The sequence below is a fragment of the Carcharodon carcharias genome, chromosome 2 (assembly GCF_017639515.1).
Source record: "Carcharodon carcharias isolate sCarCar2 chromosome 2, sCarCar2.pri, whole genome shotgun sequence".
Classification (NCBI taxonomy): Eukaryota; Metazoa; Chordata; class Chondrichthyes; order Lamniformes; family Lamnidae; genus Carcharodon; species Carcharodon carcharias.
In genome coordinates, this window is record NC_054468.1 from 94694444 (window position 1) to 94719460 (window position 25017).

General features: G+C 42.5%; 1 protein-coding gene across 3 annotated transcripts in view; it reads left to right on the forward strand.

Moving 5' to 3' along the window:
- Window positions 1-25017, forward strand: part of atg4b (autophagy related 4B, cysteine peptidase) — a 73007-nt gene that overhangs the window by 27815 nt on the left and 20175 nt on the right. Inside the window, exons 1-6 of one of the 3 annotated variants that reach the window (XM_041182756.1) lie at window positions 463-535; window positions 5118-5219; window positions 10602-10673; window positions 14969-15067; window positions 15428-15529; window positions 17958-18030. In XM_041182756.1, coding sequence (XP_041038690.1) covers window positions 15007-15067; window positions 15428-15529; window positions 17958-18030 — 236 coding nt within the window. In that variant the 5' untranslated portion in view covers window positions 463-535; window positions 5118-5219; window positions 10602-10673; window positions 14969-15006. Of the gene's footprint in view, window positions 1-462; window positions 536-5117; window positions 5220-10601; window positions 10674-14968; window positions 15068-15427; window positions 15530-17957; window positions 18031-25017 lie in introns of those variants that run through there. The other 2 variants (XM_041182753.1, XM_041182755.1) reach the window with 2 other exon arrangements.

A 25017-nucleotide genomic window follows, 5' to 3' on the forward strand; every position in this document is an offset into this window, starting at 1 on the left:
GGGAGTTTCAGGATTTTGACCATAACAGTGAAGGAACAGTGATATTTTTCCAGGTCAGGATGGTGAGTGGCTTGGAGGGGAACTCGTAGGTGGTGGTGTCCCCATGTATCTGCTGCCCTTGTCCTTCTAGGTGGTAAAGGCTGTGTGTTTGGAAGGTGCTATCGAAAGAGCCTTCGTGAGTTGCTGCAGTGCATCTTGTAGATGCTAAGCATTGCTGCTACTGTGCTTCAGTAGTGGAGGGAGTGGATGTTTAAGGTGTTGAGTGAGTGCCAATTAAGTGAGCTGCTTTATCCTGGATGGTGTCAAGCTTCTTGTGTAGCTAGAGCTGCACTTAGCCTATAAAGTGAAGAGCAACAGCTGCAATTACCCTGTTATACTCTAGCTGATCTACTATCTATCCAGCAAGCCTGCTGGGGGTTAACTTTGACTTTTTGTTCCCCATCCAGCTCACTCCTCCCAGTGCTGACCCTATGGACTCTTCAGGGATCAGTTCTCACCACCTCTCTCCACATTAGAGGGAGACGATGGCATAATGGTATTGTCGCTGGACTAGTAATCCAAAGACCCAGGTTCAAATCCTGCCACAGCAGATGATTGAATTTGAATTCAATAAATGTCTGGAATTAAAAGTCTAATGATCATGAAACTTTGTTGTTTGTTGTAAAAACTCATCTAACCAATCACTGGCTAACATGTGACAGCAATGTGGTTGACTCTTAAATGCCCTCTGTTGTAACAAGCTGCTATAAAATCACAAAAAAGGAATGAAACCGGACAGACCACCCGGCATCGACTTAGGCACTGGAAACGACAACGCAAAGCCCCCCTTACTAACAAAATTGGGAGAGCTGTCTCACACACTAGTCAAGCAACAGCCACAGCCACCCTCACGGAATCGTACCTTACAGATAATGTCTCAGACTCCACCAGCACCATCCCAGCAGAGGTGGTAGCACAGTAGTACACAGTTGGGAGGGAGTTGCCCTGGGAGTCCTCAACATCGACTCTGGCCCCCATGAAGCCTCATGGCATCAGGTCAAACATGGGCAAGGAAATCCCTGCTGATTACCATGTACCTCCCTCAGCTGATAATCATTACTCCTCCATGTTGAACATCACTTGAAGGAAGCACTGAGGGTGGCAAGGGTGCAGAACATACTCTGGGTGGGGGATTTCAATGCCCATCACCAAGAGTGGCTCGGTTAGCACCACTACTGACCGAGCTGGCCAAGTCCTAAATGACATAGCTGCTAGACTGGGTCTCTGGCAGGTGGTGAGGGAACCAACAAGAGGGAAAAACATACTTGACCTCATCCTCACCAACCTGCCTGCTGCAGATGCATCTGTCCATGATGGTATTGGTAGGAGTGACCACCGCCTTCACATTGAGGATACCTTCCATCGTGTTGTGTAGCTCTGCCGCTGTGCTAAATGGGATAGATTTCGAACCAATCTTAGCAACTCAAGACTGGGCATCCGTGAGGCACTGTGGGCCATCGTTAGCAGCAGAATTGTATTTGAAATCAATCTGTAACTTCATGGCCCAGCATATGCCCTACTTTACCATTACTGTCAAACCAGTGGATCAACCCTGGTTCAATGAAGAGTGCAGGAGGGCGTGCCAGGAGCAGCACCGGAAATACCTAAAAATGTGGTGTCAACCTGGTGAAGCTATAATACAGGACTACTTGCATGCCAGACAGCATAAGCAGCCAGTGATAAGCTAAGCGATCCCACAATCAATGGATCAGATCTAAGCTCTGCAGTCCTGCCACACCCAGTCATGAAAGGTGGTGGATAATTGAAGAACTCACTGGAGGAGGAGGAGGAGCCACAAATATTCCCATCTTCAATGATGGGGGAGCCCAGCACAGCAGTGCAAAAGATAAGGCTGAAGCATTTGCAACAATCTTCAGCCAGAACTGCCGAGTGGATGACCCATCTCTGCCTCCTCTGGAGGTCCCCAGCATCACAGATGCCAGTCTTCAGCCAATTCTATTTGCTGCATGTAATATCAAGGAATGGCTCAAGGCACTGGATACTGCAAAGACTGAGCCCTGACAATATTCTGGCAATAGTACTTAAGACTGGTGCTCCAGAACTTGCTGTGCCCTGAGCCAAGCTGTTCCAGTACAGCTACAACACTGGTATCTACCCGGCAATGTGGAAAATTGCCCAGGTATGTCCTGTACACACAAAGGACAAATCCAACCCGGCCAATTACCGCCCCATCAGTCTACTCTCGATCATCAGTAAAGTAATGGAAGGGGTCATCAACAGTGCTATCAAGCGGCACTTGCTTAGCAACAAGCTGCTCACTGCCCAGTTTGGGTTCCGCCAGGGCCACTCAGCTCCTGACCTTATTACAGCCTTGTTTCAAACATGGACAAAAGTGCTGAACTCCCGAGGTGAGAGTGACTGCCTTTGACATCAAGGCAGCATTTGACCGAGTGTGGCATCAAGGCCCTGGCAAAACTGGAGTTAGTGGGAATCAGGGAAAATTCTCTGCTGGTTGGAGTCATACTAGCACAATGGAACATGGTTGTGGTTATTGGTGGTTAGTCATCACAGCTCCAGGACATCACTGCAGGAGTTTCTCAGGGTAGTGTCCTCGGTCCAACCATCTTCAGCTGCTTCATCAATGACCTTCCCTCCATTTTAAGGTCAGAAGTGAGGATGTTTGCTACTGATTGCACAATGTTCAGTACCATTCACAATGACTCAGATACTGAATCAGTCCATGTCCAAATACAACAAGACCTGGACAATACCCAGGCTTGGGCTGACAAGCGGCAAGTAACAAGCGTCAGGCAATGACCATCTCCAACAAGAGAGAATCCAATCCTCACCCCTTGATATTCAATGGCATTACCATCACTGAATCCCCCACTAGCAACATCCTGGGGGTTACCATTGACCAGATACTGAACTGGACTAGCCATGTAAATACTGTGACTGCAAGAGCAGGTCAGGCTAGGAATCCTGCAACGAGTAACTCACCATCTTACTTCCCAAAGTCTGTCCACCATCTACAAGTTACAAGGTAGGAGTGTGATGGAATACTCCCCACTTGCCTGGATGAGTGCAGCTCCCACAGCACTGAAGAAGCTGGACACTGTCCAGGACAAAGCAGCCTGCTTGATTGGCACCATATCCACAAACATTCACTCCCTCCATCACTGACACACAGTGGCAGCAGTGTTTACCATCTACAAGATACACTGCAGGAATTCATCAAGGCTGCTTCCAAACACACGGTCACTACCACCTGGAAGGACAAGGGCAACAGAGAGATGGGAACACCACCGCCTGGAAGTTCCCCTCCAAGTCATTCACCACCCTGACTTGGAAATATATCGCCGTTCCTTCACTGTCGCTGGGTCCAAATCTTGGAACTCCTTTCCACAGCACTGTGGGTGTACCTACACCACACGGACTGCAGCTGTTCAAGAAGGCAGCTCACCACCACCTTCTCAAGGGCACCTAGGGATGGGCAATAAATGCTGGCCCTGCCAGCGAAGCCCACATCTCATAAATGAATTAAAAAAAGCTCCCTCCAGAATACCCATTCACTTGTGAACAAGGTCCTTGCACCTCTGAGGTTATTGTTAATTGTATCAACATCATGGCCTTGATGGAAACTTGGCTGAAGGGTGATGACAGCTTTCCCCTAAATCAAACCTGCTATCCTGGATAAACCTTGCACTGTTTGCCACACCCAGACTATCATGGTGGCGTTGTGGCTCTCATATCTTTGCCAGAATAGTATGGGGAGAGACCACTTTCTCCTCTTTTGAGCATCTCCCCTTATTCCATTTCTTGCTTATTTGAATGCTTATACTCTACCAGCTAAATATTATGATTTAAAATTTCACATCAAGATACCTTAGATGCTTTCCCCTCTCAGCCTGTGCGGTGAAGTCAACATCCCCTCAATTCATAATGCTCTCTGATACCAGACTCCTGAAGCAATTGCTCTACTGGGAACTCAGTCGCAGCAGGAAACTGCCAGGAGGATAGCGGAAATGCTTTGGGATGTCCTCAAAGATTCCTTGAAGAGGTCAAACGTACCCATTGACTCATTGTGACCGACCAAAATTGCGAGGCTCATTTGGGAAGGTACCAAACACATTGAAAGACTTCATCGGGAACATGCAGAGGTGAAGTCAAGGCATTGGAGGGAGTGCACAAACCTCCAAACAACCTATCTACCCAACTCTTCAAGCATCACCTACCCTACGTGGCAGAATCTGCAGATCGTGCATTGGATTCATCAGCCATTTTAGAACCCATCAAACCACAGTCAATCTCATCTGTTCATCCCTCACCACCTCAGTCCTGAACGTTTTGACCATCTGGTTTATGTCCTCAGCACCCCTCTATATTTTCCCAGTCACTCCAATCTTTTGCAATCGCCCAACTCCAGCTGCTTCCATTTTTACCAATCCCCTTTAATTATCCCCTATCCACTACACCTTCACTCCTCATTCCCTCCTCTATAGCTCTGTATTAGTACCTCACCTCTGTCATCTACTTACCCTCATCTCCCCTTTTGCGTAAATGTTGTTCCCCCTCCTTTCTGCTATCTCCATGTGCTCCTATTCATTCTGCTTTCTCTAATTTTGCCCATCCCCTAACCTCTCCATCTTCCACACCCCATGTGCCCCCTCCTCCACCCCCATCCTCATTCTCTTTCCCATGTTTCAAACCTTGTTTGAGGGAGGTCGGAGCCAAAGTCTACAGAAAAGTAGTGGGTGAAGGAGGTGCAATACAAGCCATTATAAAATTCAGTGCAGATGTAAATGAAGTATCAGGAGGCCTGCAACCTTTAATATACCGGATGTGCATAATTGAAGTAGTGACGTGTAGGTCACCTAACTTGCAATGTTGGCATGTAAAGGTGTGAATGAAAAACATCATGAAACAAGTAGTTTATTACATATATAAATGAAGTATATAGTGTTATTGGCAGGCAATATTGCCTAGTATAAGTTAACGCCTTCACAAACGAAGGGGTGACACCTGTGGGGAAATAGAGGATTGAAAATTCTGGGATTGTGTTCATCTTCAGAATCTTTCAGTAGATTATGCTGTAACTTTTTTTTATTTCTCCCCAGCTACTCTAACATACGACACCTTGAGGTTTGGCGATTTTGAAGACTTTCCAGAAACAACAGAACCTGTTTGGATTTTAGGAACAAAATACAGTGCACTCTCAGGTACTGGGGCACCGTACTCACAGGTAGTTTGGGAGAGAGGTGGTAGGAGATAGACTGTTTCTGGTATTAGTTGGGACAGAGGGTTGGGGGCTGGCTGTCACTGGGCTGACTCTGTAAATAGGGAGCTTGCTGTTGAGAGATTGGGGAAGAAGCTGGGCAAGTTACCATATCTTTACAACACTCTGATAGGGTAAAATCACAACATCCAGAAGGGATTTTACTCAATTTCTCTCTGGAAACAATCTTTTAAAGGAGACTGTAACTATTAGTACTTACCCTAAACTGTGCTGTGGTTTAACTTTTTTTAAAATATAATTTGAATCAGAAAAGGCCATTTGGTTCAATCAAGTTATCATTCAACTAGGTTAACTAGCTCAGACCAGCAACCAGCTGCATTTTAAAAGCATTTATGTTTTTTAATTTGACCTGCTCAATTTATTGAAATGTTTTCACCCTTTTGAGTAAAATATCTCTTTCTGCTGGCTCTACTCTTAAAATGTACTTTTCACTAATTTAAATTTATAACCCCTCTGGGCTTCAGATCATCTTCACTTGGACAGCACCACTGCTCTCACTGCACCAAATTCCCGCGCTTGCCAAAATCCCAGAGTTAAGCACTTAGCCTGGAGCTGCACCTTTGTGGATAAAGCCAAATTGGAGCTATTCACTGTTCTAACTGCATCCTAAAATTAGTTTTGCTCTTTCAAATTGCTTCTCCATAGTCTCAACATTGAAAATGATGAGTCTACTGTTCGTAGCAGACTTATTTTGTATATCTTGCAAGTAACTATTTCATTGTTTACCTGTGCTGTTCATTTCTAATCCCAATATCTTTTTACTTTGCAGTTGCCAATATTGAATTTAATTTGCTGGTTACCTGCCCAGTTGCACAATCAATATAAATCTGCAACTCATTCACAACATTCACTGCCTCTAATATTATCAGCAAATTTAACAAGCTTGTGTTCAGTTTTCATGCCCAGGTCATTTGTGTTGATTTAAAACAGGAGTCCAAATTGATTACACCTTCAGTACCTCACTCAACAGCTCCAGCCCCCAATCTGGCACTGCACCTGCATCCAATGTCTTTTTAAATCTAATGTTCTATTTAGTTCCGTTTTGTCCCTTGGGAGTCTCCGTGATTTCTATGTAAAAAGTTTTTGTGGAACCTTGTTACATGCTTTCTGAAATAGTCTAAATCATCTATTTTATTTGTAATCACAAAGTGGGTGAGGAAGTTTGTTAAGTAAGATCTACCCTTGTAATTCCCTGCTGTTGGCTCCTTATTAAATTGTCACATATTGATATGTAATTTCTCGGTCTATTCTTCAGAATGGTTTCCATTATTTTACATTGGCTAATTGTGCTTGTAGATACTATATTTGTATATTTCCAATAATGCAGCTACGCCATCTACTAAAGCACTGTAGGATATATGCCAGGAATTTGTAGGTCTTCGATCTCTGAATCTGTGAAATAGCCTCCATGTTGATCCTGCGGGTATTTATTGTCCAGCAGAAATTTTAAGACAGTTTTATTTTCCTAGCTATACTCTACTTTTTTATCTTTGATTATCGTGTAATTGTTAATCTTTTGGAGTTCTAACTCCTCCCTAACCACTCTTGTAAAATGTTGTATTATTGTATCAACATCCTTTACTTTCACTTTCAGTGCCATTTTGCAACCTTAATAGCTATTACAGCTTGTTTAACCTTTCCAATACTCTTCCCAATATTCTTTCTCTCCTATTTCCCAATGTGTTTTGTATATTTTTCCTCCTTTGCATTTGAGTTGCTCTATTCAAAATAATAAAAATGAACAGCCACGACATGTCAAAGCATGTCATTATATGTGAATTGCTTTTAAAATGTTCTGAGAGATGAGATAAATGCGAGTGTGTTTGTTTAGCGTTCATTTTCACAATTGCTTGTTTTCCTTGCAGATTTTTCCTGTGGAGGTATTACAGTTTTAAAAGTTAATTGACCTATCTGTCAGCAATGTATCTTATTTCACTTCTCTATGTTCATCCCTGAATACCATATACTCAAATCCCCATGTCTTTGCTAACACATGTTGCTGGATGATGTGCAAGAGATTATATTGTCGTATGTCTGCAGAGGTTCCACTTACTTGGGTACCATCTTGTAGGAACCAAGTCTAGTCGTGAGCTCTCAGGGGTACACAACATAGTGTGTTAAGCAGTCTTGCAGTGCTTTTTCCTTTGCACATTTCTCAAAGAGCATTATTTTAAGTTGGTTGTACTCATCAATTATTACTACCTTATCTTTCCGTTTACTTACTCCCCATCCTCTTCATTTATCTGTTTTGGATATGTAGCAGACCTCAGTTGTTAGCCCTGTTCTCCATTAATATTCTGGCTCAAGTCTGACAGTTTCATTTTTTTTCCCCCCTTCCTGAGATGTTTCAACTTCCTGTAAAGGTATTTTAAACAGGAGCGACTTATTTTCTAATTAATGATATGGAGATTACGCTGGAGCATGCAAGCTTCTTAACATCATTGCTAGTGTGGCCCATCTTCAGGCTAGTTCTTAAGACTTGTAATCTTCATTTCTACTGAACCCGAGAGAAAGTTGAGAGGAGATTTAATGAAGATATACAAAATCGTGAGAGATCTGGGGAGTTTAGATGGGGAAAAACTGTTCCCATTGGTGGAAGGATCAAGAACCAGAGGGGGCACAGATTTAAGAAAATTGGCAAAAGAAGCAATGGCAGCATGAAAAACCTTTTCACACAATGAGCGGTTGAGATCTGGAATACATTGCTTGAAAAGTGTATTGGAGGCAGATTTAATCAAGGCGTTTAAGAGAATTGGATTATTATCTGAAAAGGAAAAATTTTCAGCGTTATGGGGAAAAGACTGGGGAGTGGCACTAAGCAAATTGCTCTTTTGGAGAACCAGCACAGACGCAAGGGTCAAACAGCCACTTTCTGTGTTGGAACTATTGTGATTCTTTGAGCCTTTGCTGCAGAAAGATTTTTTCAAACTTACACTAGGCTCTCCCCCTCCCCGCCCACCCCCTCCCCGAGACATTTGGAATAGTATACAAAGCCCAATCCCAGTAGTTGTTGGCATAGTAGTGTTGCCTCAGGAGCCAAGGAATCATCTCTACCTCCCTCCCTTATCTGTCCCCTCCTGAAGGCATTGACATGCTGAGGTTAGGTTCGGTGAGTAACATTGGCTCATTATTACCTTGCTTTATGGCTACTCCTCCATCCAACCATAAACTGGCAAGATATTCCACTGTAGGACCTTTCTCAGCTGAATCCCTGTAATATTTTTTCAAAAGTAAAAGAGTGGATAATCACCTATTCGGTTTTCACAGTAAATCTAATATCTTGGATGTTATAAAGATCAACAGTGATGGATTATGGAAATTCAAACTCCACAGCCTGGAAGGAAGGTGCTCAGAGGGACCTAACTGAAGTTTTCAAAATATCTGATAATTTATAAACTGATGTAAACCAAGATCCCTACTTTATAAATGCATGTTTTGCAAAGTAGATTTAAAACTGGTGTGAGGGAGAATATCTTTACCCTGGGCATATCTTTACCCTGGGCAATCTATCAAACTGTGTAGTAAGTATTAGGGCTGTTCAAAATGCAGTTGGGCAAAGAATTGGTCGACTGGAGGAATGAGCTTCATATGCCCAGCTACGTTTCTTAACACGCAATCTTATAGCACAGAAGGTGGCCATTCGATCCATTGTGCCTGTCAGCTCATTCACAGAACTATCTTATTCTTTCCCATAACCCTGCAAATGTTGTCTTTTCAATTATATACCCCACTCTCTTTTGAAAGTTATAACCTGGGCCAGTGTCAGGAGCTGTGTGTAAAGATACCAAGCTCGGTTACTGTAGCTCAAGTGAAATTACTACTGAGGAGAAGCATCTAGTTCTGTGTCTACTTGGGGCCCCAGTAAACATCTATAACCACACCCTAAGCTTCGGCTTACCTGTGGGTAAAGCCACAGGAGGTCTCAGTGACAACAAGTAAAGTAATAGACATTGCTGTGCCTCAGTGTTACTGAATGTATTCAAGTCTTCATACGATAGAATCTGCTCAACATTCTCACTGGACAAAATGAGGTTTGTAGCCTGCTGATCATTCCAGCCCATTCCTCATTTACTGCCACTCAGTTACAGTGCATAACAGCACCATTTGGATTGTCCACTGTGCTCAGTGCAAGCTCTTCAACTGATGACTGACACCTAATCCTTGAATTTCCCTGCAGCCTTTAACATTCTACCTTCTCAGATATCCAATTCTTATTGAAATAATTTGTTATTGGTTTTTATGTTATGTCCATACGTGTACTTGCAGCAAGACTCACCGGAGAGAAGTTTATTTATTTTGACGGTCTTGTAATAGTAATCACAAAATATAAACTTGTACTGTATAATTCTAATCCCAGGTTACACTTGTATCCATTGTTGCTTTATATCTCAGCCTTCTAAATTTGAATATGTTTTAATTGCACTGTTTAATCCAGAAAATTTACATATGCAGATAAAAACAGTAGTCAAGGCCCTATCCTCCCTCTCTGATTAATGTAAAAGATCCCATGGCACTATTTCAGAAAAGAGCAGGGGAGTTCTCCCAGTGCTCTGGCCAGCATTTATGCAACAACCAGCATCACTAAAGCAGATCACCTGGACATTTATCTCATTGCTGTTTGTGGGACCTTGCTCAAAACAAATTGACGACAAAAGTACATGATTAGTTGTGAAGTTCTTTGGGCTGTTTGCAAGTTATGAAAGGCAGGACAGAAAATGAAAACTTGCATTATCAATGGATGTCACAAGATTACTTATCTCTTTGAGGAAGTCAGCAGACAGTCCTGAAATAAATTTGTTTGAACTTCAGTGCACAATTTAAGCATATCATCTAGATTGATATTCAAATGCACTACTGAGGAAGTGAAGTGCCGCATTGCCTGAGGTGCCAAATTTTCTGGTGAGATGTTAATTCAAGGTCTTACCCACATGTTGAAGCAAAAACATCCCATGCCACTGATTGAAGAGCAGGGAGTTGTCCCCAATGTCATGGCTGACCATTATCCATCATCCATTACCAAAATATAACATGTCAGTTGGCCGTTTGTCTCATTGCTGTTTGTGGGACCTCACTGTGCACAACTTGGCTATCATGTTGCCTAAAAAACAATGATTACACTACAGAAAAAGCAGCTAATTGATTGTGAAGTGCTTTGACACACCGCGAGGGTATGATTACATCTAGATTAATACAAATTCATCTTTTCTTTCTCTAAATCCAGTTTTATAGCCATACTGAAGTACAGAGGACAATGAGTGATATTTTTCTTCTTTATTGTGAGCTTGTTCCTTTTGCCTTCCTCTAGATAAAGATGAGATCTTTGCAGATGTTACCTCACGACTTTGGTTTACATACAGGAAGAATTTCTCTCCCATTGGTAGGTACTTATTACCTGTCTTTCACAACTGAAATTCATTGGATTTTAAGATAGTCTTACACTCCCTTCCTGTGGAAATGTTCTGCATGTGAACAGTGCCTAGTTTGGAGATTGAATGTCACTAAAATCAAGAAAACGAGTAATATTGTGACAATAGCTTAACTTTTAGGTTTTGGAGTACATCCATTGTTAGAGCAATGAATAACAGAGTGAACTACACACTGGAATCTAATAATCAAGTCCAATTAATTTTCCCATTTTTGAAAGGTCACAGACCTGTAAAGTTGACTCTTGTTAGGTCTGGCATTATCTGTGGAGAGAGAGGGTATTTCCAGCATTTTCTGTTTTCTTTCAGCTAAGAGATATTTCACAGTGACATGATAAAACTTTTTTGCATGCTTGATTAATTCTCATCGCTATTTTTATATATCACAGCACATAACTTGGATGAAGGAGTAGAGAACCATATATCTAAGTTTGCTGACAGCACCAAATTAAGTGACAACAGTAAACAGTGTAGATGGAAGCAGAAAGTTGTAAAGAGACATTGAAAGATGAACGTGGAAGAGCCCAGAAGAAGGGAGCATAATCTTAAAATTCTGTCTGGGTCTTTCAAGGGTGATGCCAAAGTGGTGGAAATCCAGGAGCCCCCCCCCCGCCCAAAGCTGTTGCCGGTACAGGTCACTTGAAAATGTCAAAACTGAGATTGATGGATTTTTGTTAGGAAGAGTATTATTAAGAGTTACAGAACACAAGTGGGAGACTGGAGTTGAGATACTGGTCAACCACGATCTAGATGAATGACGAGGGGTAGAATGGCCTACTCCTGCATTTTCATGAGTTGACATATAACAAACTCCCTCTTACTTTGATTTTGCAAAAAATATTCACTTGGTACCTAAATTTAGTGAGGACGGAGTGGAATGTACTTTGTGTCATTTGAGAAAATCATCATAAACCTGAATTGGCCTAAACAATATTTGATTGAATTTTTTTGAGGAGGTGACCAGGTGTGTAGTTGAGGGTAGTGCAGTTGATGTAGTTTATATGGATTTCAGCAAAGCCTTTGACAAGGTCCCACATGGGAGACTTATAAAGAAGGCAAAGGATACAGGGTAATTTGATAAGGTGGATTCAAAATTGGCTTAGTTGTAGGAGGCAGAGGGCGATGACAGAAGGATGCTTAAGTGACTGGAAGCCAGTGTCCAGTGGCGTACCACAGGGATCTGTGCTCGGTCCCCTTTTATTTGTTATTTATATAAACGACATAGATGACTATGTGGGGGTAAGATTAGTAAGTTTGCAGATGACACAAAGATTGGCTGGGTGGTTAACAGTGAGGTTGAGTGCCTTGGGCTACAGGAAGATATAGATAGGATGGTCAAATGGGCAGATAAGTGGCAGATGGAATTTAACCCTGAAAAGTGTGAGGTGATACACTTTGGAAGGATTAATTTGACAAGGAAGTATTCAATGAACAGCATGGCACTAGGAAGTCTGAGGAACAAAGGGACCTTGGCGTGTGTGTCCATAGATCGCTGGAGGCGGAGGGGCATGTTAGTGGGGTGGTGAAAAAGGCATATGGGACACTTGCCTCTATTAGTCGAGGCATAGATTACAAAAGTAGGGAGGTTATGTTGGAGATGTATAGAACCTTGGTGAGGTCACAGCTGGAGTACTGTGTGCAGTTCTGGTTGCCACATTATAGGAAGGATGTGATTGCACTGGAGGGGGTGCAGAGGAGATTCACCAGGGTGTTGCCTGAGATGAAACATTTATGTTATGAAGAGAGGTTGGATAGACTTGGGTTGTTTTCGTTGGAGCAGAGAAGACTGAGGGGCGACCTGATCGAGGTGAACAAGATTATGAGGGGCATGGACAGGGTGAATAGGGAGCAGCTTAGTTGAAGGGTCAGTCACAAGGGGGCATAAGCTCAAGGTGAGGGGCAGGAGGTTTAGGGGGAATGAGAGGAAAATCTTTTTTTACCCAGAGGGTGGTGACGGTCTGGAATGCGCTGCCTGGGAGGGTGGTGGAGGCGGGTTGCCTCACATCCTTTAAAGAGTATCTGGATGAGCACTTGGCATGTCATAACATTGAGGGTTATGGGCCAAGTGCGGGTAAATGGGATTAGGTACGTAAGTCAGGTGTTTCTCACGTGTCGGTACAGACTCGATGGGCCGAAGGGCTTCTTCTGCACTGTGATTCTGTGATTATGCTCCTACGGAGTGTTTTCGGAAGGAAATCTTTGGAGGTGTTCTCATCTCTTTCAGAAGAGCAGTGAAGTCTGAGAGTGAAGACTGCTATTTTCAATCCCTATGAGTTGGTACCAGAGGCTTACAGGCAGAAATTCAGAAATTTGAAAAGGAAGCAGGTTATCGCTAGAAAGAAGGAAATGGTGTTTGATAGGTAGTATAGATCGATGAAGGTTGAATAAGGCTGAGAGCCTTAGGGAGGTGATTCTGGTGGAAGAATTTAAAAATAGCTTCCCTGTGGGAATAAGGCCCCACCTGGAAGAACATAAAAGTTCATAGAGTAAAGGAAGCCGCAACAGTTTCAGATGTTTGTGAATTGACTCTCATATTAGTAATAGGCCCCAATTTGGAAACTCCCAAAGAAATTGGTGAGATAAGAAGTTTGAGACTGAAAAAAAATCTGGCTCTGTTGAGAAAGGTGGCAGAGGTAAAGACACAGGCACCCCTCAGGTTAGCAAAAGAGAAAGTCTGGAGGACAAGTTTAGTTCAAGGCGGGGCAGCAAGCTATTTTTGTCCTTTGGCTGAAACTTTTTCAATGATTTAGATGGGGATGTTGGTGTTAAAGGCTCCAAGGCTAACAATGGTAAATTGTATAGCAGATCCTCCCTCGTTGAGGCAGAACAAGCAAACCTTGATTTGAGGAGCTTGTGTCAGACAGCATGTTCTGAGGCAGAGCCTGAAAAGGTCCCTGAGTGTTGCATCAAGAATGACCTATTAAGGAGGAAGTGGAGACCTCCATAGAGGCCACCTGTAGTCCATCAAGTTATTGTCCCTAGTTACCAGAGTGAGATTTTGAGAATTGCCCATGAGTTTCTGGCCACAGGTCATTTGGGTATTCTTAGAGAATGTCACATTAGTGCATTTTTGTCGGCAGAAGCTGCAGAAGGATGTGGTTAACTTTTGTAAGACATGTCGTGTCAAATGATTGGGAAGCCACAACTCTTGATCAAGCCAGTCCTATTAATACCAATATCTGCATTTGATGAACTATTTAGTATGGTTCTTGTGGAATATGTTGGACCCTTGCCTAATACTAAATTAGGTCATGGATTTGTCCACTTGATTTCCAGAGGCAGTACCATTGGATAAAGGTCACAATGAAAGTTGTGGTTGAGGAGTTGGTCCAGTTTTTCGCTAGGCATGAGTTGCCAAAAGAAGTTCAATCTGACTAATGGAACAAATTTCATGTCAGGTGTGTTTCAGGAGGTCATGTGTAATTTCAAAGCGAAGCAGCTCAAGTCATCTGCTTATCACCTGCATTCTCAACATGCTTTGGAGAGACAAACTAGACCCTAAGAGTATGATTTGGGCCTTTTGCGCATCCTCAGGATTGTGATGAAGGGATATTGTTCTTGTCATTCTCAATGGACATGAGTTTAGAGATTTTTGGCATGGGAGGAAACTATTCTCCTAGATTCTGCGTCAAAGTTCCGAGAAAGGCTCTCAAAGTCTTGTAGTGGCTAGAAAACATCTCGAGGCTTCTCAGCAGGTGATGAGAGCACAAGTGGAAAAAACACCAAAGGTATAGTTTGAACCAGGGAATAAGGCACTAGTCTTGTTGCCTTTGTCTGACGAACCATTGAAAACTAGGTTTAGTGGACCCCACTGTATCAAAAGAGAACTCCGATGATGTGAACTACGTGGTTAGTACCCCAGACAGAAGAAAAAGTCAAAGGGTGTGTCATGTGAACATGCAAAATAAGCAGCTGAAAAATCTTTTAAAAAGAAGTGAGGGTTAGATATATTTTAACAGTGCTTGGTTTTGTTTCAGTGGGTGGTTTAGTGTCCCTAGAGTAGGGCAAATCAGATTCTGGAGTGCATATGGATAGCATTGGGCTACAAGTCGGAAAACACTATACTGATCCTGTATACGGGTCAATGGTGCGATTAATCCTCGGATGATTCTGCACGCTAGAATTGGTTGCAAAATAACATGGAGAAGGGATAGGTGTATTATGGTATGTGTATCTCTTGTGCTAAGTGCATTGCATGTTATAAATACTAAATATACATAAATATGCTGAATTGTTTTGTTGTGGACAGGAGGCACAGGACCCACCTCTGATAATGGCTGGGGCTGTATGTTGCGGTGCGGACAAATGATCTTCGCCCAGGCTCTTATCTGCAGACATTTGGGTCGAGGTGAGTTCTGAGAACAGATCCCTAGATTCTCTGATTAGCTATATTCAGGCCATGTGATGGTCTAGGTGAAAGTTTGGTGTTGTGTACAGCGTGAAATAAATGGTTTCATCACTTATTTGTATCCCTGCCAAGCCGCTGGGTGAATGGGGATGGAATGGGGTCCTAAAATGCAACATTATCTTGGTCAGTCTGTAAAAGGTAAACTATGTGATGGATCACTATCTTCCAGATTTCTCCCCCCTATTTCCTGTGATTTTTGACATACCACCATTTTCCTGCTTGTTCAGAAGCTGTTTCCTGAAATTTTGTTTTAATTTGTGCTTCCTAATTTCCAATTCATTCCCTCCTTTTTCTTTGCAGACTGGAGATGGGCAAACAGGAAACAGCAAAGGGATGAATATTACAACATATTGAATGCTTTTCTTGACAAGAAAGACAGCTACTACTCCATTCATCAGATAGGTGAGCTATCTGCCACTGCTGTGTTATGCATAGAAGTTGCAAGGTGGTAACAGGCTGTTTGGCCCAACTAGTCACTGTTGCCATTTACTCAGCCTAGTCCCATATCCATTTATCCCTTTTTATTCACCAGTCTAATCTGGAATCTTGTCAGAGTTACTGCCTTGACTATTAACTCTGGAAGTGGATTCCACAGACTTCACAAATCTGCTTTCTTTTTTAAATCTCTTGCATTTAATCTTGTGTCTATGGCCCCTCTAGTTGCGGGATTACTGGAAAAAAAATTGCTTCTGTGTATCTTGTCTCACCGTTTTGTAATTTTAAACCTTTTTATCATAGCCAATCAGCGTTATTCTAACAAAAATAAGCCCAATTTTTCAAACCTTTCCTTGTAGAAGCTCCATTGTTTATAGCGGGCACATGCAAACATGATTAGTCAATATATACGCAACGGTAAGTGTATGATATATTGGAATGTACCAGTAACCAATGTTTTGTACTGTATACTCTACAACATATAGTAATAATGCTGTAAGCTTGTCAGGCAAGAAAGCAGAGCTATTTCTGCCTGAAATTCAAGGAGTTCTTGAGTCGCTATTACCAGCAACTATGAAATTGACATTGATGCAAATGATTAATAGTTATTGCTTTTTTGCTGATATACATGTGTTTGCCCATTTTAAAGGTGAGTGCATTCCCTGGTGGGGACTGTATTTATATTTCTTCACAACAGACAGTATTACGTTACATTCTCATTGAAGCTTTTTTAAATAATATAATGTGCTTCCTATATTGTAGTTCTAAATACTACATACAATATCAGGGTTTGGGAGTATTGCCCACAACTGCAAGGGGTGCATCCACCCTTGTTGGCCTTACTGTGTGTGAGCCTTCACGGTGTTGCTGTTTCACTGATATGAAGAGCACTCCACACCAATAAGTAGGTAACTGCCGATGCTGAACTCGCCAAACGGGGAAGGGGTACCAACTGCTGCATTCACTGGAAGGGGAGTAGGCTGACTTACGACTGAGTCCAGAACAAGGGGCATAAATGTAAATTAAATAATTTAGGAGGAATTCCTTTGCACAGTATGTGGTGGGAATGTGGCACTCACTGCCACATCAAGAGGTTACAGCAGATAGCAATGATACAGTTAAGGGGATGAGTGAGAATGGAATAGAAGGATGTGTTAGTTAGTCAGACGAAGCTCTTGTTAAGTATAAATACTGGCATGGTCCAATTCAGCTGAATGACCTGTTTCTGTGCTGTGTAATTCTATGTAAAGTCACCCTCACTGCCCCTATTGCATGTACCATATGCATACTTGATCCCATTCTGGAACTTACCTTCCTCCAATGTGATGTCTGCTCTTGCACTTTATTTATCCATCTTCATTGTCTTTGCCCGTGCTCCCCACAAGCTGCAAGATAGTGTTGTCTGTGACTGGACCTGCTTGAGAATGGTCACAGGTGATTATGGTGTTAGAGAGGGCTCTTAATCAGACTTGAAGCAGAACCCTGCCAAACTCGGGAGATGACCAATAAATTTTATATGAGAGTGTGCTGTGTATGTCACAATGTAACATTAGGTACTGTAATTCACACATATGGGAGAAGTGCTTATTAGACACCATCCTGCAGAAACACTACAGCTTGACAGGCATTGGATAAATGTCCAGAATTCACAGCCAGTTAAGGTTGGCTGGATAGATAGAAAAGGTGTCTGTCATTGTGCGGAATCAGTTGTGATGTGGTGCAACTGCAGGAAGGAATGCCTGCCAATCCTAGAGTCCAGCACTGTTAGAAGGTTGAGTTACTGTACTTGTAACAGGAGAGTTTGACCTCTTGGATTTCATTAAAACAGCCTGTGCGATGCATGGATAAGTCCCAGGTTGGTCATGGAATGGGTTTGCCCTCTATTCCTACTACACATGACTTATTCATGTGGAAGTGAAAACTTATGCCAAGGCTGTTTGTCCACAGGCAACAATCCAGAAGCATAGAAACAGACAACAGCACCTCATCAACAGAAATGTTCTGAGTTTTTATCAGGTCACTTAATTACTGTACTTATTATTACAACTTTGTTAAATGATTAGTAGTTTGAATAACTTAATCTCTTACAAATATATATTTTGTAAACAATTTTTTAAACACTGTTTAAATACTGCTGGTATTAACAAATACTGCCTACCAAACCGGTCCTGTTCTGTATTACTTGAGCATGTCACGGCTCCATTGTGTAACGGAGTGGGTCAAGCCACACCTGAAGTGCTGAATTGGGTCAGTGATTTCTCCAAATGGATTTACATAACTGATTTCTATATTATTGGGGGTGAGGTTGGCTATTAATGGGAAGGATGAGTAGATTGGGCACTTGCTTCTGGAAAAGGTTGACGATTGTAATTATGTCTCCTTTGTCTTGGACCAGCTCAAATGGGTGTCGGAGAAGGGAAGTTGATTGGACAGTGGTACGGTCCAAACACTGCAGCGCAAGTATTGAAGTAAGTATGAATCACAACAGCAGCAGCATTAGAATCTGGCCAACCCCCTAAGTGAGAACAAAAACAGCTTCCTGAAATTAATCTCTTTACACTGCAAATATTTATCTTTTGCATATAAGTTTTTTGGTGTACCGCTGCACATATGTGTTTTCTGAGCCTCTGGTCACAGCTACCTTTCTGGTCACTATCTAGCACATAGTTTACAGGAACCAGCTAGGTCAAAGCTTCAATATCTTGATGCTGCCTTGTCCTGTGGGCTTGTGCTCCACTCACAGAGCAAGCACAAGTGCTCACAGGACCTGTGAGTTTGGGCATGACACAAGCATTTCAAAATTCAACTATAGATCTGCTAATACACCCCTCATAAATCTCCCAAAACTGACACATCAGGTCCAAATTGAGAAGACATTGATTTAATTTCATAGCAATACTACACACCACTCTCAGCCCCAAAGGTATATAAGTAGCGGCTTGACAAAATGCAGTTAGAGATTGTATGTCTATTTGCAAAATTACAATACCTTATAAAGAATTAAACAGATTTAATTAAATCTTCAATGCGAATTCTCCTGTGTTACTGAAGGTACCTGCCTAACATTTTGTTTGAAACTGTCAAACAATGAAGTTCCCCAGTAGCCCAGTTCAAATCTCTGTGCAATCAGTCATTGGAACTTGCTCCTTGTTGTCGTCTCCTCCTCCCCCCGCTTCCTCCTGGCCTATCCTGTGATGTGCTTTTTTCCTGGTTCCTTCCTGAAACTATCGCTTTGATCTGTGAGTTCCCTCTGCCATTTATTGGTTAGGAATTCTTGATCCTGCAATAGTTTTAATGAATCAGGAATTCCCCCTCTCAGGATGTAACAGTCCCTGCTCTGGAATGAAGGGGCAGCTTCAGGTAGGGTATAGGACCGAGATTGTATTAGCAGCTTGTGTTCGTTTGGTTGAAAATTTTGCTGCATCAGTAATGGATGCAATACTAGCTACTGATTTAACTGTGCACCGAAGTGCCCTGGAGACTAAATCTGCTGATCAGTCAAAGTGCATAGATCATCTTTTGAATGAGCAATGTAAAGTGCTGTACATTAATATAATTGTTCTATTTAATTTCATTTTTGCAAGTTAACTTTGTATTTTCAAGTAGAATGACTGTGGTAACTGCATGCAGAACTTAATACCTAGCAGAACTCCTGTGCCATTGCTCATGGTGAGTAGGAGGATATGTTTTATCAAAATTACAATGTTATTCAAGTGTGATGGGAAAGTGTAATGGTAGTAACAAGCATGATGCATATAGAAAGCTATTGTATTTGGGATTAGTTGCCATAAATAAACAGCCAAGTGTGTGAGAAGAGGAGAAGAGAGATTGGGGAGTAGGTTGGATATGAAGCAGGAAGTAGAGTCTGGCAGGAATTCCCACCCTGGTTGGGCTGTACCGCTCCCAGGCTGCACTGCTAAAGAATTAGCACCCTCTGACAGACCACCGCTCTTTCTGGTTCACACTGTTCAGTCCAGCAGTTTCACTGCTACTATTTGAGAGATTTCATGGACATAATACCCACTTTTTAGATGGGTGATTTTAATGAGGTAACCTTTTAGGGTATAGATTGGGAGGCGGGTCTGAGTGCCTCTGGTCCAAGAAGTGGCTCAAAGTGTTTAGAGAACAAATGTAATCTTCAGTGGAGGAAAACGGGCAAAGCCTGTGCATTGGGCACTTGAAAATTCAAGGTTTGATCAGTGCCAACTATTGTCTAGAGACGTGAACTGCATACACCTGAGACCCTCTCTTTTAGAGCATTTCAGTGTCATGGAATGTAACATTTGTTGAAAAATCCCATTAAAACATGATGGTTATATACAAACATAACAGACAGGTGGGGACATAATTAAAATGGGAAATTCCGGAGGGAGTTGTTTGCATTGATGTTTTAGCAGGCCATGTGACAGGCATACTTATTTCTTTTTAATGTGTGTCAGTTGATTTCTTGTGATGCTATACATAGGGAGTCAAATTTGACATTCGGGTGAAGACCGATTAGAGACCATGGGATAATTGGATAAGTAATTTTGACGTGAGACGTTATGATATTTATGTGGAAGTTTTCAAAAAGTATCCAGAGTTTTAGTGGAAACTGCCTATGTAAGCACGTCGTGTTGTAATCCCACCCTCCTGCAGGTGGTGATTCTGCATTGCCTCCAGGAAGAAGGAGCTGTGATTGGACGACAAAATTCCACAGGCATTTTCCATTGTCAATGTGGGCATGTGAAATTTATAATGAAAACGATGACAGGAAGTGCGCAAATATGTAGGATTTTTAAAGATCATAGCTGCTTGTGAGGATCCTCAAAATATAGCTCAAATATTAGCCATTTTATGACTGAAGGGTTATTTCTCACCGTTTATTTAATGTGATTTCCCATGTCGTTCATGAACAGAAAATTATGCATAGAAATGACTGGTGATATCAGGCAGATATTAACTGGTTTTGTGATGTTCCCCTGTGTGTTATTTTAACATCAGCTTTGTCTTGTTTTAGATAAATTAATGTCTCAGCTAAAATAACAGGCAGAGGAAAGTCATGAACACCTGCAGCATTTCTCAGCTATTATTGCCATCTGTTCTTCCAGAGCCTGTTTTCCCACTGTTATCCTTTGGCTCACTCTGCCTGCCTTTTGGATCTTTTTTGTTTCTCATTAATTTTCTCTCTCCCCTCTCTCTTTAGAGATTGCTGAGAATGTGGATACTTGCTGTCATGAGTGATTGAAACAGATAGTTTTGTCACATTTAAGTGGAGGCTTAAGAAAATAAGAACAGAAGGATGTCATTTAGCCCCTCAAACTTGTTCCACCATTCAGTGAGAGCATGGGCGATCTGTGATTTCACTTCATATCCCTCCCTTTGCCTCATATACCTTTAGTTTATAGAAATATATCAATCTCAGATTTAAAATTAAAAATTGAAACTTGTATTATCTGCTGTTTGCTGGGAAAGAGTTCCAAACTCCTACCACCTTTTGACTATGGAAGTATTTCCTAACTTCCTTCCTGAAGTGCCTGGCTCTAACTTTTAAACCACAGCCCCTAGTCGCCATCAGTGGAAATAGGATGGATACAGAGAAACCAGTAGCTCCCTTTAAAACCTTGAGAACTTTGATCAAACCATTCTTTTTCACCAAAATTCCAGGGAATATAACTTTAGTGCAATCTCTTTTCGTAATTTATCCTTTTGAGTCCAGGTATCATTCTGTACGCTGCACACCCCCCAACACCAATATATCCTTCCTAAGGTGTGGTGGCTAGAACTGCGCCCAGTATTCCAGGCGTAAGAACATAGAAGCAGGCTCCGAAAGCCTGCTCTGCCATTCAGTGAGATCATAGCTGATCTGATCGTGGCCTCAACATCATCTTCCTGCTTGCCTGTATGATCTAGCCAGGGCTTTGTGTAGCTGAAGCATGACTACTACCCATTGTATTAACTAGAGGAAGTAGAGGTAAAGGGAGTAATTTAAGGGTAAGTCATGCAGGGCAGCTCGGCCACATCCAGTGTCCAGGGCAACCACGGTGCGCACGAAGTACCTTCAGCTGCAGCTAATTGAAATATGCGTTTCGGAGCTGGAGCTGTGGCTGGAGTCACTGTGGAGCATCCGCAAGGCTGAGATCTTTGTGGATAGCACATACAGTGAGGTGGTCACACCACAGGTAAAGAGTGCACAGGCAGAAAGGGAATGGGTGACCGCCAGAGTAAAAGCACTAGGCAGGTAGTGCAGGAGTCCCCTGGGTCCATCTCCCTCTCTAACAGATTTTCCATTTTGGATACTGCTGGGGGAGATGATTTTTCAGGGGAATGTAGCAAGAATCAAGTGCATGGCACCACAAGTGGCTCAGCTACACAGGGACGGGAAGAAAAAAAGAGTGAGAGCAATAGTGGTAGGGGATTCTATCGTAAGGGGAACAGATACACTTTTCTGCAACCTCAGACGTGACACCAGGATGGTACGTTGGCTCCCCAGTACCAGGGTCAAGGATGTCACTGAGCGGCTGCAGGACGTTATGAGGGGAGAGAATGAACAGCCAGAGTTCAGGGTCCATACTGGTATCAATGGCATAGCTAAAAAGAGGGATGAGTCCTGAAAGCAGAATATAAGGAGCTAGGAAATAAATTAAAAAGCACGACCTCAATGGTAGTAATCTCAGGATTACACGTGTTAATGAGGTCAAGAATAGGAGAATAGACCAGATGAATGCGTGTCTGAAGAGAATGGGTAGGAGGAAGGGATTTAGATTCCTGAGGCATTGGGACCGATTCTGGGGAAGATGGGACCTGTACAAGCTGGATGGGTTCTGCCCCAGCAGGACCAGTGCCAATATCCTTGCAGGGTATTTGCTAGTACTGTGGGAGTGGCAGGGGGATGGGAACCTGAGCAGGGAGACACAAGAGAGGAAAACAAAGATAGAAATGAAGGACAGAAAAGTATAAAGCAAAAGTGGAAGACAGAGGAAACCAGGGCTAGTAGCAAGTTAAGCCATAGTACAAAAAAGTGTAAAAATGTTAAAAAGACAAGTCTGAAGGCACTTTATTGCAAATGCTCCATGCATTCAGATGAGGCAGACAAATTAACAGTGCAAATAAATGCAAATGGGTGTGATATGGTTGTAATTACGGAGACATGGCTGCAGGGTGACCACAGCTGGGAATTGAATATCCAAGGGTATTCAATATTTAGGAAGGACAGGCAAAAAGGAAAAGGAGGTGGCGTGGTAGTGTTAGTTGGGGATGAAATCGGTGCAAGAGAGAGACAGGATATTGGCTCAGAAAATGTATATGTAGAAAGAGTCTGGCTAGAGTTAAGAATCAACAATGGGCAGAAAACATTAGTGGAAGTTAAAAACAAAAAAACTGCGGATGCTGGAAATCCAAAACAAAAACAGAATTACCTGGAAAAACTCAGCAGGTCTGGCAGCATCGGCGGAGAAGAAAAGAGTTGACGTTTCGAGTCCTCATGACCCTTCGACAGAACTTTTAGTGGAAGTTGTCTATAGGCCTCCAAACAGTAGTGGGAAGGTAGGGGTCAGCATTAAACAGGAAATTACAGATGCATGTAACAAGGGTGCTACAGTAATCGTGGGTGACTTCATTCAAGGGATGTGGGCTTCATTGGCTAGGCCAGCATTTATTGCCCATCCCTAATTGCCCTTGAGCAGGTGGTGGTGAGTTGCCTTCTTGAACCACTGCAGTCCATTTAGTGTAGGTACACCCACAGTGCTGTTAAGGAGGGAGATCTAGGATGTTGACCTAGTGACAGCGAAGGAAAGGGGATATATTTCCAAGTCAGGATAGTGAGTGGCTTGGAGGGGAACTTCCAGGTGGTGGTGTTCCCATGTATCTGCTGCCCTTCTAGATGGTATTGGTTGTGGGTTTGGAAAGTGCTGTCTAAGGAGCCTAGGGGAGTTTCTGCAGTGTATCTTGTATTGGTGCATATTGCTGTTACTGTGTGTCAGTGGTGGAGGGACTGAATGTTTGTGGATGTGGTGTCAATCAAGCAGCTGCTTTGTCCTGAATGGACTTAAGCTGTGAGTGTTGTTGGAGCTGCACACATCCAGGCAAGTGGAGAGTATTCCATCACACTTCTGACTTGTGCTTTGTAGATGGTGGACAGGCTTTTGGGAATCAGGAGGTGAGTTGTTCGCTGCAGGATTTCTAGCCTCTGCCATGCTCTTGTAGCCACAGTATTTATATGGCTAGTCCAGTTCAGTTTCAGGTCAATGGTAACTCTCAGGTTGTTGATAGTGGGGGACTCAGCGATGGTAATGCCATTGAATGTCAAGGGGCAATAGTTAGATTCTTTCTTGTTGGAGATGGTCATTGCCTGGCACTTGTGTGGTGTGAATGTTACTTGCCACTTGTCAGCCCAAGCCTGGATATTGTCCAGATCTTGCTGCATTTGGACATGGACTGCTTCAGTATCTGAGGGGTTGTGAATAGTGCTAAACATTGTGTAATCATCAGTGAACATTCCCACTTCTGACCCTTAATCTACATATAGACTGGGCAAACCAAAATAGGAATAATGCTGTGACAGATGAATTCCAGGGGTATGTATGAAATGGTTTTTTTTTTTCAGACCAGTACGTCGAGGAACCAACCAGGGAACAGACTCTCCTAGATTCGGTATTGTACAACGAGAAGGGGTTAATTAGTCTTGTTTTGCTGGATCCTTTAGGGGACAGTGACCATAACATGGTAGAATTCTTCATTAGGACGGAAAGTGAATTAGTCCAATCTAAAACAAGAGTCCTAAATCTAAACAAAGTAAACTAAGAAGATATGAGGGTGAGTTGGCTATGGTAGATTGGGAAACTTCAGCCGCTCAGTGACATCCTTGACCCTGGCACTGGGGTGCGAACATACCATCCTGGTGTCACGTCTGAGGCTGCAGAAAAGTGTATCTGTTCCCCTTCTGATAGAATCCCCTATCACTATTGTTCTCTCACTCTTTTCAGGATGGACAGGCAATGGCTAGTATTTAAAGAACAAATGCATGCATTGCCACAATTATACATTCCTTTCTGGCACAAAATCACGACAGGAAAAGTGGTCCAACCATGGCTAACAAATTTAAGGATTGGATCCAAAGCAGAGTCATATAAAGTTATAAGAAAAAGCAGCAGCCCTGAGGATTGGGAGCAGTTTATAATTCAGCAAAAGAGAACCAAGAGATTGATTAAGAGGGGAAAAGTAGAGTACGAGATTAAACTTGCAAGGAACTTAAAAGTGGCCTGTAAAAGCTTCCATAAGTATGTAAGAAGAAAACGATTAGTGAAGACAAATGAGCCTACAGTCCAAAACAGAAAAATTTATAATAGAGAACAAGAAAATGGCAGAGCAATTAAGCAACTACTTTAGTTCTGTCTTCATGGAGGAAGGCACAAATAACTTCCCAGAACTGCTAGGGAACCAATGGTGTAATGAGAAGGAGGAATTGAAGGAAATTA